Raw genomic sequence first — 15346 nt, forward strand, 5'->3', positions numbered from 1 at the left:
TCTTCACTACCACCAATAAAAACTTTACCCAAATCTATCTTGATGAAGCCATCTTCCTCAGTGGATCCCAGACTGTATGGCACTTCCTCAAGGTATGTACAGAACTGTGGATGTATAAAGCCAGTGAAATGTACACATCGGGCTGAAATCTGCACAGTGTGTGGATATGATTGTTATGTTGCTGCTCTCTCCTGTGTTTTAGGAATGCGATCTCTGAATCACCACCTGGTGGAGAGTCAGCTCAGTTTCTGGCTAAGCAAGAGATAGTGTGGAAAGGCTTCCTAAACATGCTCACAGTAGCCAAGTTTGTCACCAAGGGATATCTGGTTTCAGGATCGGCTGAAAATCTTAAAGCGGTATAGTGCTGAACAATGAATGGGCTTTATGCACAGCTCCACTACTTCCTGAAATAAGCCAGCTCGTTTATTTCCTGTTTTACATTATTGGACCAACTGATTAATCCAGGTGTGCCTGACCATTATTGTGAGGTCAGACACACCTGGATGAATCAGTTTGTCCAATAATGTAAGACAGGAAATAAACGAGCTGGCTTATTTCAGGAAGTAGTGGAGCTGTGCATAAAGCCAACCACTGTAACTATTTACAGAGTATCAGACAAATGGAACTGGAACTGATCTGTATGTTTTTTGTCATCATGTGTTAAGGATCTACCTGATACCATACAAATTGGAGGACGAATCTTGCCTCAAACAGTATGGGACTATGTTGCAAAGCTTAAGACCTCCGTTACAAAGGTAAGCAGTATATAGAGCTCCTGTTTGCACCATATATACTGTAGTAATATTGAAAACCTGTTCATACATATAATTTTTTTTTTTTTTTGCTTATTAGGAGCTGTGTGTGATCCGGTTTCAACCTGCAACAGAAGAGGAAGAGGTGGCCTATGTCTCTCTATTCTCGTACTTCAGCAGCAGAGGTCGATTTGGTGTTGTTGCCAACAGCAGCCGTTCCATCAAGGATGTATACCTTGTACCACTCAGTGCAAAGGAATCAATACCATCCATAATACAGCCATTTGAAGGGCCAGGTGAGAGAATTCTTCAACCACAACTTCAAGTTTTGCATAATGAAGTTTTTTATCATTTGGTTTGGGCAAGCGTAACATTAGCAACAGTAACAGCTTAAATATAACTACAGTATCCCACCAAAACAGTCCTCATGACAGTTACTAGCCCAGGCCCTAATGAGTCACTTATTTTTGTTTTGTAAATCTAATGAATTAACCTTTCTGACCACATTTGTTGTAATGACTTTTTTGTTGATCCGGCTTTTCTTTATTTCACAGGGCTTGAAAAGAACCGTCCAAATCTTCTTCTGGGTCTGGCTATCATCCAGAAGACAAAACGCCCAGGAAGTTTGCCTCAGGAAATTGAAGAAAAGAGACCCAAAGTTCATATGCCCAAAGATCCTATGTGGATCCCCAAACCTCCAGTCCTCTATGGTTCTGACAAATTGGAGATATTTCAACCCTATGATCCAGAGACCCCTACAAATACCACACCTCCTGATTCACCATCTTGCCCTGGGTCACCAACAGATTCTTCACCTTCTGGCTCAGTTACTGTGTCATCTCGTTTGACTTCCACAAGAGGGACTCCCCCTGTATCTACTTCAGCTGGTGTTGCCGTCACTGAGTCCACCACCACAGCGTCCAGTAATAAGACACCACTGCAGGCCATCTTAAAGACTTTGTTTGGCGATAAGAAAGACTCTTCTGATGTAAGTTCCCCAACAACACTACGTACTAAGAAGAATAGAGTGTTTTCTCAGATGTCTGCAGCAATGTCAGATCCCATTGTGCAACAATATGGACAGAAATCAAAAGTGAAAGAGATAGAAGAGGAAAATGACTTTGACAAACCATATGACCCAGAAGATGAGTATGATCCAGCCATTGGATTTGGAATGATTGCTTCACAGAACATAGACAAAAATGAGAGAGATGGCCCTGTATTAGCAGACATTGTGGATGATGATGTAGCCTATGACCCAGAAGATGAGACTATCTTTGAAGATATGCAGAGTGATACAGTTGTTCCAAAGGCCTCTGTTCCAACTCAAACATCAGATTCTCCAACATGCCCAACACCACCACCAGTTATAACAACCACGGCCACCCCATTACAAACTCCTGCTCCGGCTGCAGAAATGGCAACCCTTCCTATGGGCACTGTGGTTGTCTCAGCTGCAACTCTGACTGAACAACAGCGTATGCTGGAGGAGCTCAATAAGCAGATTGAAGAGCAAAAACGGCAGTTGAAAGAGCAGGAAGAGGCACTACGTCAACAGAGAGAGGCTGTGGGTATGTTCATGGCTCACTTTTCTGTTTCTGATTCCCTGATGTCTCCACCAGCAAAATCTTTGCCCCCCAGTCAACTGTCATCTCAGCAAAGTGGCATAATGCAAACAGAGCCAAAGTCTTCAGAATCAACAGACATGACCAGCAACCCTGCAGAGACTGTGGGCAAATCAAAGGTGGATTCACAATCTGTTAAGCAAGAAAACAAAACTCCCACCCCTACTGTAAAAACGAAAGACACAGATACTGTTGCAGACCAAGATAAAGCACCGGAAAATCTTGAGGACAGTGACAAGTATTCCTCTGCTGGGGAAATTGAAGATTCTGATGTAGCGTATGACCCCGAGGACGAATCACTTTTTAATGAAATTCAAGAGGATGTGTTTCAGGGAAGTAGCACAAAGACTCATGATACATCAGGGCATAGTTTCAGCCACAAGGGAGTGACCTCAAATTCATACCACAGTAGAAAGCGAAGGCAGTCACCAAAGAAGCGAAGTCATCGTGAAAGGGACCATAGAAGTCCCTCAAGAAGATCACAGAGGCATTCACCCGCACATTCCCACAGACGTAGAGAAAGGGATAGACAGAGGAGAAGTGAAAGGGACAGGTCAAAACATAGAGCTAGAAGCCAGTCTGAACGCCACGGTCGCCATCATAAAGAGCATTCTACCCGCAGACATTCTCGTGGTCATAAAAGATCCCCATCATCTCCTAGAAAAAAAGATTCTGCATCCCTCTCACCAAAACTGCACCGAGGACTTTCCCCTCAAGTCCTTGAGAAATCAAAAGATACAATAGTTCCATGTAATGCTTCAGACTCTGTTGGACAATTTGTAGAGGGTAACAAATCATCATCCATGCCAGTTACTTTTAAAAATGATCCCGATGGACAACAGTCAAAATGTAATCTTGCTGAGAGTCCTGACTTTTCTCCCTATTCAAATGAACTGCCTCTCAATGTGAAACTTGAGAATTCAGACCAACTAATATCCCATGGTCTTCAAAACAATTCAGTGAGTGGTTCTTCTACACAGGTGGAGAAACCCTCTCAACAGGAAACTCTGCTTCAAAACAAAATTGAAACTTCAGTTCCTCTCAGAGAAATTGACCCACCTATTCGAGATTCCCCTCAGAGCCCAGATCCAGAACCTCAGTTCTTGAAGCCTAATAACATAGAAGAGGTAGAGTCTGTCAATACTGCGGAAATAAGAGATCCTGAAATACACACCAGTGCCTCAATGTCACTTACTAAAGTTGAAAATAGTTTGTCTAGTGGCGGTCATGCAACAGTGTCCAATGTGCAGGGACCTATTGTGGGAAGTCCACTATCAATCCCAGGTGTAAGAGATCAATGTAGGATTGGGGTAAACAAACAGTTTGGATGGGACAGTCATGCAGGAGTTCTTTCAAAGCTAGCCACAGACTCAGATATGCAGAGTTCTGTACCTGAAATAGACCCTTCAAAGCATCCAATGAGTCAAGCACCCAATGTGAATGAACCAGGACATAGTGGGCAAAAGACAGGGGTAAGAGAAACTGGAAAAATATTCCCAGGGCCTGATAGGTGGTGTCCAGACATGCAAGGCATGAGCCCCAACATTTGGGGTTCTGGATTACAGATACAAGACCCAAGGACAGGTATGCAGAGTTCAGAGACAAATGTAAGAGAACCAGCTGCTCATCACACTTATACTGGTAGAATTGGTTCAGGTCCAATCATGGGCAGCTCAGGAATAAGTCAGATGCAAGATAATTTACAAATGGGAGAATCAGGCTTACGCAATGAGAGGGGCGACCCAATCATGAAAGGCCCTTTATCAGATATATGTGGTCCTATTAGTGGTCCTTCTTCAGGTATGTTTCATCCAAGAGGTCCACAGATACAATATAGGACTACAGATGTTATAGGAATAGATAGACCCCAAAAAGATAGAGGTGAACGCTCACACACTGGGGCTATGAGATCTGCTATGATGGGAGGGGGCATGAGAGATTCAAGTCCAGGTTCATCAGGTTTGGAGGGGAGAGTTCTAAAAACAGATACGCCATCCCCATTGATGACAGATAAGAGGCAGGGCCCACAAAGAGGGCAAGATGTACCCATAAGAGGACCAGAGTCAAACATAAATTATAAAAGTAGTGGGTCTAACATTCCGTGCATTGGACAAGATAGTAGTGGGCCTGGAGGGCATTTCAAGGAGCATAAGACAGATATTCGGGGTGAAAGGAACGTGCATGGCCTAGACATGAAACAATCAGACATGATGCATGAACCAAGAAAACAAGATATGACAGGGAGAAGTTACATGGGGCCTGGTCAGGGTATGGATTGTATGGTTAGCTCAGATTTAAGGGGTGATAGAACTGAGTCACATTCAAGAAGTTCAAATAGAGACATGGGAGCAACAGGTACAATGCAGACAGGTCCCAGGATGCATGCAGACATGCAAGGAAGAAATCAACGTCCAGGTCTAGAGAGGAGAAATGATCAAACTGGTCAAGATGACAAGTGTCCGATGCCAAACATGACAAATCCAGATGTGACAGGTCCAGGACCAGGTGGTGCCAGATCTGATATCAGGAGTCATAGGACTCCAAGGTCAGAGTGGGATGGCCCAGCAACAGAAATAAGAAATGATTGGAGAGGTCCAGATAGGAGAGGTTCAGTTAGAGGAAGGCCATTTACCCAAGATGAACGGAGGGTCCATTCGTCTGATAGGAGAGGCCCAAATATAGAGAGTCATCGGCCTGACAGAGAACCAGTGGGTCCAGATTTCATGACACCAGCACCTGAAGGGAGAGGACTTGGTATTGAGGTCCCAGTAAAGGAGAGGAGAGGAGGTCCAGATTTCAGGAAACCAGGGTCTGAAATGAGAGATTCAAATATGGATAATCTAGGGCCTGACACAAAGGGACCACAGGTTGACTGGAGAGATCGAGCTTTGGAAGGTCCTGTAACTGACTATATGGGACCTGGAGGTACAGATTTCAGGGGGCCAGGCCCTGAAAGAAGAGGTCCTGATATGATTGGTCCAGGGCCCGACAGAAGAGGACCAAGAAATCAAGATGTCAGAGGACAAGGCCCTGAAAGAAGAGGTCCTGATATGGTTGGTCCAGGGCCTGACAGGAGAGGACCAGGAAATCAAGATGTCTGGGGTCCAGGGCCTGAAAGGAGAGGTCCAGCTGTGGAGGGTCCAAGGGCTGACAGGAGAGGACCTGTAGGTCCAGAGTTCAGGGGACCAGGTCCTGAAAACAGAAATATATCTATGGCAGGCCCTGGACCTGGAAGCGCAAGGCCTGGTGATCCAAGTTTCAGAGGGTCAGGATCTGAGAGAAGAAGTTTATCTATGGAGAGTCCTGGGCTTGACAATAGAGGGCCCAGATGTCCAGACTTCAGTGGAGCAGGACCTGAAGGGAGAGGTCGAGCTATGGAGGCTGTAGGACCTCATAGAGGGGGGCAAGGTCCAGAATTCAGTGGACCAGGGCCTGAAATGAGAGGTCCCTTTATAGACAGTCAGTGGCCTGACAGGAGAGGATCTGGAGGTCCAGATTTCCAGGGACAAGGCCCTGAAATGAGAAGACCAGGGGGTCCAAACCTAAGAGGGCCAGGATCTGAAAGGAGAGGTCCCTCTATGGATGGTCAAGGACCTGACAGCAGAGGACCAGAAGATCAAAATGCTAGTGGACTCTGTCCTGACAGTAGAGGACCACATATGCAAGGTTCTGGATCAGCCTTTATTGGAGCAGGACCTGAAACAACTGGTCCATATATGGAAGGTCAAGGGCCTCATGGTCAAGGACACAGAGAACCATGCTTCAGGGGTCCTAGGCCTGACAGGGCTCATCCAAATATGGAGGACCCAGGGATGGAGAGGAGAGGGCCAGGAGATCAAAACATGAGGCAACCAAGGCTTCAGCATTCAGGTCCGAATATGAGGCAGCCAGGGCCTCTGCATTCTGCAGGCCCAAACATGGAGAACCCAGAGCCTAACATGAGACATGTTGAAGGTCCTAATTTCAGGGGACCTGGGCCAGAAAGAAGACCTCCACATATGGAGGGAACAAATGACAACAGGAACTTTCCAGGAGGCCCACAGTTCAGGGTCTCTGAGGCAGAAAAAAGACATCCAGATATAAAGGGCCCAGAGTTTGACAGGAGAGGTCCAAACTTTCCAACAATTGGGCCAGAAAGTCAAGGGAAAGGTCCAAGAGGTCCAGACTTTAGAGCACCTGGTTGTGAATTAAGAGGTCCAGATTCCATGAGCTCAGGGCCTGACACAAGACACTCTGGTGGCTCAGGCTTTAGGGAACCTGGGCCTGAACGGCGACGTCCAGATATGGAGGGCCCAAGTCCTGAATGGAGAAGATCGGGTGATCCAGACTTCAGAGAGCAAAAAGGTCCAAATGCAGATGGTCGATGGCATGACAGAAGAAATGACTGGGGAGGGGAGGACTTTCGAGGGTCAGAGCCTGTCCACGAAAACCCAGGTAGAGAGCATCAAGGACCTCATAGAACAGAACGAAGCTTCAGGGGTTCACGACCTATGAGGAGAAATTTTAGAGGACCAAGGCCAGATATGAGTAGTCTACACCCCCAGTCTTGGGATGATAGGAGCAAAGGAATAGACAGACAAGAACCATGGTCAGATGAAAGAGGCCCCAATATGGATTCTGGTGTAGATGAAGGAGGGGATTCAGGAGATACTTGGGAAAGACATGACAGTGGTCCACCACCTATCCAAGACGGTCTTAATGAGCAAGGCCAAGAACATAGTAGGCATGGTCCTCATAGTGATTGGAGATGCACTGGAGGTCGGGGGGCAACAACACAGAGGCAGGAAAGAACAAATATGCAATTTCCAGGACCCGATGAGAGTCAAGGAGATGATTGGAGTGGTCCTAGTTGTAGGGGCCCAGGGCCTACACCAGATGATCCAGATTTGATGTACCAAGGGCCAAGGGGAGGACCTGAAAATGAATGGAGGGAGTCTGGTAGAGGGGGTTCTAGGCCAAACAGAAGGGGAATGGGGTCATTTTTCAGAGGAGAAAGAGGTTCAAATGTTCGGGGACGAGGCCATGATAGAAGAAATCCAGGCTTTAGGGGACCAGGTTTTGAGGGAGGTCCAGATATGAACAATGAATGGAGGCAGTCAGACGTCAGGGGCAATATGAGAGGGCCAAACATGGAAGGACCTAGTGGCCATGGGGGAGGGCCAGGGATGATGAATTCATGTCCAAACAGGAGAGGATTTGAGATGGAAGGACCTAATAGGATAGGCCCAGGAGGCCCAGATTTCAGACACCCAGGGCCAGGACACAGAAGTTCAAACATTGAGGGTCCAGGGACAGATGGGAGGTTTTCAGATTGTGGGGGGATTGGATCTGAAAGACAAGAATTTGAACAAGACTTTAGAAGAGAAAGGAGAGGTCCAGACATGAGAGGGCCAGGGTCTGATAGAGGTTCACATGTGAGACATGGGCCTGGGAGGTGGGACACAAATACTGAGGTCCCTGGCTCTGATAGAAGAGGTCCAGACATGATAGGCACAGATAAATCTGCATTAGTTGATTTCAATAATCCTCATCAGGGTCCCAGATTCCAGGGCCCTAATGACCCACATTCTGCACCTTTCAATCGGCCCCAAGGTCCAGGTCCAAACAGTGTGGGAAACTCCTGTCCAGATTTTGACAACCAACAAAATCAGCAAACAGTAAAACCCCAGAGACACAGAGCTGCCTTACTTCCAACTCCTACAGAAGGTCTCATACGCTTCCCAAATCACAAGATGAGCAATCCTGATCTCTTCAACCAACCACAAAAGCAGACGGGTTTCTCCCCAGATAGGGAGTGGAGTAGAGGTAGACGAAGGACAAGTCCTGCTGTTAAAAGAAGCGCATCAGTAGATGCAAGAACACGTGCTGGAATGGGCAATGAAACTGATAAACAGGGGAATTTTGATGCATCTGTTGAAACTAGAACTAATCAAAGTATGAATAGTGATGTGAACAAAAGCAATGTCAACCCAAGTTAAAGGCTGGCAAAAAAACATAGGCCCTCAGGACAACAAGGCTGCTGAATTAGACCTGCAAAAATAGTACCTTGCATTGGATAGAACTAATACAGTTTAACACAAATTTAATGTTTTTTTGTTTTTCAAGGAAAATGATTGTTCATGTCATACAGTCCATTAAACCATGCAAGATTAGAATTATAGCATATGGAAATGCTTCACTGAATTCTGGTTCTGTCATATGTTCGGAGTAAATGTTTGTGCCTCTTAAATTTAATTGAAAATCTTTGCATTCAGCTCAGTGTGTATTTGTATTTGGAAATAGTCAGAAATGTTTTGTACAGAAAATGTACAGTTTTGTTTCTTTTTCTTTCTTTTTAACATAGCCATAGCATCAGTGCAGTAATCTTGGTCTGAGTTTTATGTTCCTCTGATGATAAGAGATGGCTTGTTTCAAGTCAATAAAAGTACGTATACCTTTTTACATTTGTATTATGTCTGATTTTCTCATTGATATCTGGATTGATTTTTGAATTTTGTGGTAAATTGTAAAAAGTATCTTTCCCAGAGGCCAGGGACACATTTAGACGCACACCTTTTTGCTAGAAAGAATATCTACAAAAGGCTTACATTACATCTTGATTTTATGTAATCCCGGTGCAAGGTAAGAACCTCCACTTGGGGATGAATATAAAAAAATGTTGCTCCCTTATGTTTTTTAATTGATGTGTTGTATATAATTAATATCTCTTGTGGTTGGAGAAGATTTCACATCATTACATAAAGAAACATTGTGCAACAGTGCAATTAAGTAGAAGACATCATACAAAATTGATTTGTTTATAAACTACGTAAAATGTATTAATAAAGCTGCACACCAGGACTGTTAAATCGACTTAAACTTGAAACCTTTCTACAGATTCATTTAATGTTACATTACTATCTGCTTCTGTAAACTATAAATGTTTGTGGGTCTTGGTTTGGTTAGGTAAGTTATAGCATTTCAAATTTAATAACCTAATCATATGTTTGTGTGTGTAAATTATTAATGTGCATAGCAGCTATAGCTGACTATAGACCTTGAATGCAGTCTGTAGGCAATAAAAAAGGGAGGATTAGATGTATAAAGTTAAATAGTCAGGTGCAAATATGACTTGACCCTAAAAAAATTCTAACAAAAGGTTTCTCAGTTGTTTTTTATAGTATTAGATGTCCTTAATAACATACTAAAAGTTTACCAAAATTTGACCACTAGAAAGGTGTCATTTTCAAGATGGCGTCCAAGATGGATAGGAAGCCTGAGGAGACACCACAGGTGAATAGGGTAAAATTTTTAACTAACAGTTTATCAATTACATTAAGACAAATATTTTTTGTATTACAAGTTTTGTCAAATTGTATGTTTAAATATGTAAATTAGGCAATATCTAATTAAATATGCGCTAATTTGCATATCCGAAATCTGAACAATGGATAAAAGCCACTTTCAAAATTCTTGTTTTATTTTGTTGACATACTAGAGTCAGAAGTTTTTACAGAGGGGATTTTGGATATCTCTCTTTATCACTCTGTAAATGAGAAAATACTAGCAGCCCTAACAATTCAAGTTGGTCGGGTTTTTAGGAGTAAAATGTTGTATAAGAGCCCGAAATCTCCACTTCAGCAGCACTTACAGACACCAAACCTTCCAGTTTGATCCCTTTCTATATTCTGAAGGTTTTTACAGAGGTGATTGTTGATATATCATTCATAGCCTGATTTATACAACATTTTACTCCTAAAAACACAACCAACTTGAATTTTTAGGGCTGCTAGTATTTAACACCTTTCTAGTGGTAAAATTTTGGTAAACTTTTAGTATGTTATTAAGGACATCTAATACTATAAAAAACAGCTGAGAAACCTTTTGTTAGAATTTTTTTAGGGTTAGGTGTTTTTTTTCATATATGTACCCGCCTAAAATACAATACAAAGCATACACAGGGAAGAACCTGTACCCTACTCTATTTTCTACATTTGAGCACTGTAAGTACGGCTTGAGAGAAATATTGATCACTGACATAATCTGTTGGTTTAATCTTGAATTGGAATGACATTTTTCCATAATAACTTACTACATACTATACTACAAACAGTACTTTTTCATTTTTTTTTTTTTGGTGTTACAAGCAAGTAGGGATACAAAAAGTAGGCAAAACAAAGTCCCTATAGAGGACTGAATCAGTTTGATGCAAATATAGCATTCTCCACCTGCAAAACTCATGTTTTACCAAAGGGGGGCGACAGTGCACAGTTGAATCTCTAGTCTTTTGCCAGTTGATATTCTGGCCTTGGTAATTGCAGTGAAACGAGTATATTTACTCAAATAGAGTAGTAAAGTGCAAGCTTGTGTAACGTTGCACTTAATCTCAGTCCTTGCACTAAATATAAAAAACCTTTTCTTTTGTGTTTACTCCCCTACATTTCAAACAAAATCTCTTACTCTGTAATGATTTTTGCATGATTAAAACAAAACAGCAAAAACAAATTGGTTAAATTAAACACATTGTTTATGATTAACACTAAAGAAAGTTGTGGGCTTTTGTAGAGTTTCAACTGTCTACAACCCTTTCCAATCAGTCATAATACCCCATTGATCTTGTGACCCTTTGGAGGAGCATGATAACCTTTAGGAACCACTGCACTAAACTACCTAGAATTAAGGCCCATTGATATTGAATTAATTAATTGCAATATTGTGTTTGTGATTTGTAATGTGACCTTTGCTATAAATAAACGTAGGCCATAGGAGTTAAAGCAGTAAAACGATTACACTTTCACACTGTTTACAAATTTGTTTGCTTCTGTAAATTGATAGAATAAACTAAATTATTTCATTTTGTACCTCAACTTCAGAGATAATCTAACTCTAGTGAAACCTTTAAACCGTTACCACCCAATGCTGATTCATTTTGATCCATAGTCTCAGATTTATTTCATGATCTGATTTGATCTGCTTTGCAGACAGATCTTGAGGGAGTGCAAAATGTTATGGAAAATTTAGAATGTGTAGTGGCCTTCAAATGGATGTGGATCTTGTGGTTGTAGCAAAAATGTTATTGAATAATGATTTATTAATTGATTTTGTTTGATTTGCCATCGGGAGGATGCAAATCTGTAATTTAACAATCTGAAATGTGTTGTTGATATAAGGATGAAGAATATAGCAATGCTGTGTTTTCTTCTTATGTTTTATTCATTCTGGGACCTTGAAAATGAATGACTTAATGGATGTCGTTGTCTCTCTCTGCCTGCGGACGGACCCCATGAAGAATATTTTTCTGATGGCCTACTGATACATTTTGAGAAATAACGAATAAATAAATAAACCTTACTTCAGTCAATGTACTTAGTTTAATCGCTTTACAAAAAAAATGGAAAGCTGTTTATAACATTTCGGTGGTTGTACAAAATTAAAATGCATTTGATTAACCAGCCAAGGTGTAAACAACCACCGGGAGTTGGACACCAACGTCTGTTTCCACCACCGCGGCCGTTGAACGAGCAGCTATCGGTGAGGTGAGTGTGAGAGACCTGTCAAAGTAATGAAAATAGATAAATACAGCTTGGTTACACTTTCACAACCCGTGTGAAATGGACGATTTAATAAGGAACTATTACAAATGTCAACCGGTTTGTAATTAGCAAACAAGTGGACTTAGCTTAGCTTAAACGTCCCTCGTTCGCTAACGTCAACGTACAGTCGCGAGCTAGCTTTCTACATCTTATAATTCTCTATTAATTATTTTGGGCTATGTGTATTTATTAGTATTAATTTAAATGAATATGTATATATTTTATTAATTAGTTTTGTGCCGGCCTTTTCTGGGTTAATTTAGTGGCCTTTGTCGGTGGAGATGTTAAACATTAAAGAACTCCGTCTCTCTCCTCCATCTTTAGAGTCCAAGATGTCGGCCTTGTCCTTCGCCTGTGAAACCATCCATGGCTCACCTTCGTCCAGAGAACAACAACACACCTGTGGCTCTGTGATGTTGAGCCAAGCTGGATGTTTGTCACATGATCAGGGGCAGATGTTGGGAGCTGAGCTCGGCCTGATGGAGATGCCGGAGGCTGAGTACACCCAGCTTCAGCACCTCATCCAGGCTCACGTGGAGGCTCACGCTGGGTCCACGGAGGGGCCTGATGACCCTGCTGGAGCTCAACCTGCCACAGGGACAGTCAAAGAAGCCACTGGGTCCACAGCGATGTCTCCCTTCACGACCACTCAAGCTATCGACCTGTCGACTTCCACTGAAGAGCACTGCGTGGTGATGCCAGGAGAAAAGACACCAACTTCTTTCGGAGAGGTCCCAGGGAGCGTGCTGGCCAGGATCAGAGGTGAAAACAGTCCGAGAGAATCACCAGCCAGCAGCAGGACATCACCACTCAGAAAGTCCAGATCATCTGCAAGGGTTTGCTTGGAGAAAAGGTTCAACACCATGTCTGCTGACACCCCAAGACCCAAGGACGTTCAGTCAGCAGTTCTCACCAAGTAAGCCTCAGTTATTCTTCATTATTGCTATTTATTAGTAGAAAAAAAAAAGCTAATGTACCCGTTTTCATTGAATTTGCAAAATCTGTGTTGTGTTTCAGTTTTTTGACGATGCTTCAGCAGTCTGCAGAGGCTCATGAGGCAGTCGTACATCCACAAGTGCACAAGTGGATGAAAACTGACAGACCAAATCCCATTGAGGTTACAAATGTAGGGGCTGTATTTAACCCTCTCACCAACGTGTGTGGCCAGGTGTGGTGAAAGAATACAAACATGTTTTTTTTTATATTCACTAAAGCTTCATAGCAGAATTAATTGTTTAATTATTTGTGTCTGTTTCTATCTCAGGTATTTGGCCATATCCCTCATATGGTTGAACCTAACAAGCTCCAGGGTTTAATCATCCCCAAGAGCTTTGCATTCAACGTTTGCCCAGAAAGGGTTCTTACCAAAGCCCACCACAGCAGCTGCAGCAGCAGCAACAGCAGCAACCCAACACAGGAGAAGTTAGTGAGCATAGAAAGAAATAGTAAGTCATCTCAACCAAACGTTTTTAAAACTCCCCCCCCCAAAAAAAACATCACAAATACATGAAAAGGTTTTTATATAGAGTCTCATGCATTCATCTTTTTAAATCTTTTTTTCTAGATAAGGTGACACCCAATGCCTCCAAGAAACATGGTGGTGCCCACATCCCTAAACCCACGAAGACTGCAAAGGTTTCTTCAGAGTCAGGGAGCAGCACAAAGAAGAGAGCTCAGCCTTGTGTTTCACATAGTCAGCGCAGGGAGAGGCACAACATTAAGGAGAGAGAACGCAGGTGAGCAGCCATTATAGCAGCTGAAAGTTTCACTACAACCTCCACACTGATCTGATGAAATACTATGTAAATATTAATTTATTTTTAGTCACAATTTGGGCCTCTTCCTCTCTTCCTGGACTTGTATATTACTTTGGCAGTGTAACATATTGTTAATTTTAAGTGCATTGTGGACTGTGTCCAAAATAATGTCCTTGTTTTCTCACCACACATATTCCCCTTCATAATCAACACCCAGTAGTTCAGTCCAGAAGTTTCTGAAGTTGTTGCTGCAACACCCTCGGGTGCCTCGAGTATGAGCCAAGAGTGCTGCAACATTTATTTCCAGTGTTACTGAACATATTTAAGAGCACTTCATTAAAAAACAAAGGCAAAATTACTTCACTCCATTTTCATATCGCGCTTTCTTTAAATATACAGATATGTGGAATCTACTCAAAGACTAGTGATCTTGCAGTTTCCAGTTGTCACTATTAGAGCAACAAATGTTTTAGGTCTGCAGCTGTCAGAAATAACAGACGTGATGGAAAAATGCCTAGAAAAGGGTTCTTAAGTTTGGAAAACACTGATTTATTCAGTATAAAGTAAGTAAATTAAAATTTTGGTGATCTAATATGTAGTTGTTTGATGTGTTAATTAAAGACAAATTAATTAGGTTTGGATAGATACAGAACTGCAATGATTGGTCAATTAATCATTAGGTTGAAAGAGAATTAATGGCAACTGTTTAATGAGTAAAATATGCATTATTCTGGACTTGGTTGGACAAAACAAGACAGTATTTGAAAGCAGCATTGGCTCTAGGATTTTGTGATGTGCAGTGATGTTTTGAATATAATGAAAATAATAATTGTACACTGCAGTCATAGATGGATCCAGTAATGTCTTACATAAGCTGATGGGACATGAAGCAAGGACACAGGTCTGTAAAGTAAAAAAAAAAACACTGATTGAAAACATCTGTATTGGCTGTGATGCAGGAGGAGGATTCGTGTGTACTGTGACGAGCTGAACGTGTTGGTGCCTTTCTGTGAGTCAGACACAGACAAAGTCACCACTCTGCAGTGGACGACTGCCTTCCTCAAGTACATCAATAAAACGTATGGAGACACCTTCAAAGAGGTACGCTGAGTAGTTGAGTTAAACATTTTGGGTTGATAATCCTGCAACTAAATCATTCAAGACTTGAAACCGGGGCCTGGAGGATGGAAGCTTTATTACATTTTCTCTTGTTGAGTTATAGAACTGCAGCAGATTTCTTATGACTTTTCTTATTTAGAGACCACAAATCAAATTCCTCTTAATTTCTCAGAATAAAATCAAATAGACTTCATCATTTTACTGTGATGGATCGTCTAGTTTTGCAGTTTTCAATTGATTTGCATATCCTGAAAAATTCATGGCAGCAAATTAAAACAAGCCCTCATTTATCCAACCACATTAGACTAACAGTGCGCAGCACCACCAGCAGGCTAGAACTCAACAATTATGTAATTAACCACAATAATCTAATATTCTCCTCTTTTACAGGAGTTTCAGACGGCATTCATCAATGAGAAGGGACAGAAGTCCTGTCCTTCTTTGGACAAGAACCAAGTTCACCGGGAGATGGACAAGACACTGAGCACTTCTCTTGCGGTAGAACAATAATAAACACACTC

General features: G+C 42.2%; 1 protein-coding gene across 1 annotated transcript; it reads left to right on the forward strand.

Annotated features, from left to right (window-relative positions):
• Positions 1–23: 23 nt before the first annotated feature.
• On the forward strand, positions 24–8739 carry LOC310989135 (uncharacterized protein). The gene is made up of 5 exons (XM_083976049.1): positions 24–92; positions 203–356; positions 666–755; positions 853–1048; positions 1307–8739. Exons 1-5 carry the CDS (start codon positions 43–45, stop codon positions 8353–8355), a joined length of 7539 nt encoding a protein of 2512 aa, XP_083832175.1. The 5' UTR covers positions 24–42; the 3' UTR covers positions 8356–8739.
• The last annotated feature ends 6607 nt before the right edge of the window (positions 8740–15346 follow it).

This window comes from Trachurus trachurus (assembly GCF_905171665.1).
Source record: "Trachurus trachurus genome assembly, chromosome: 7".
NCBI classification, from domain to species: domain Eukaryota; kingdom Metazoa; phylum Chordata; class Actinopteri; order Carangiformes; family Carangidae; genus Trachurus; species Trachurus trachurus.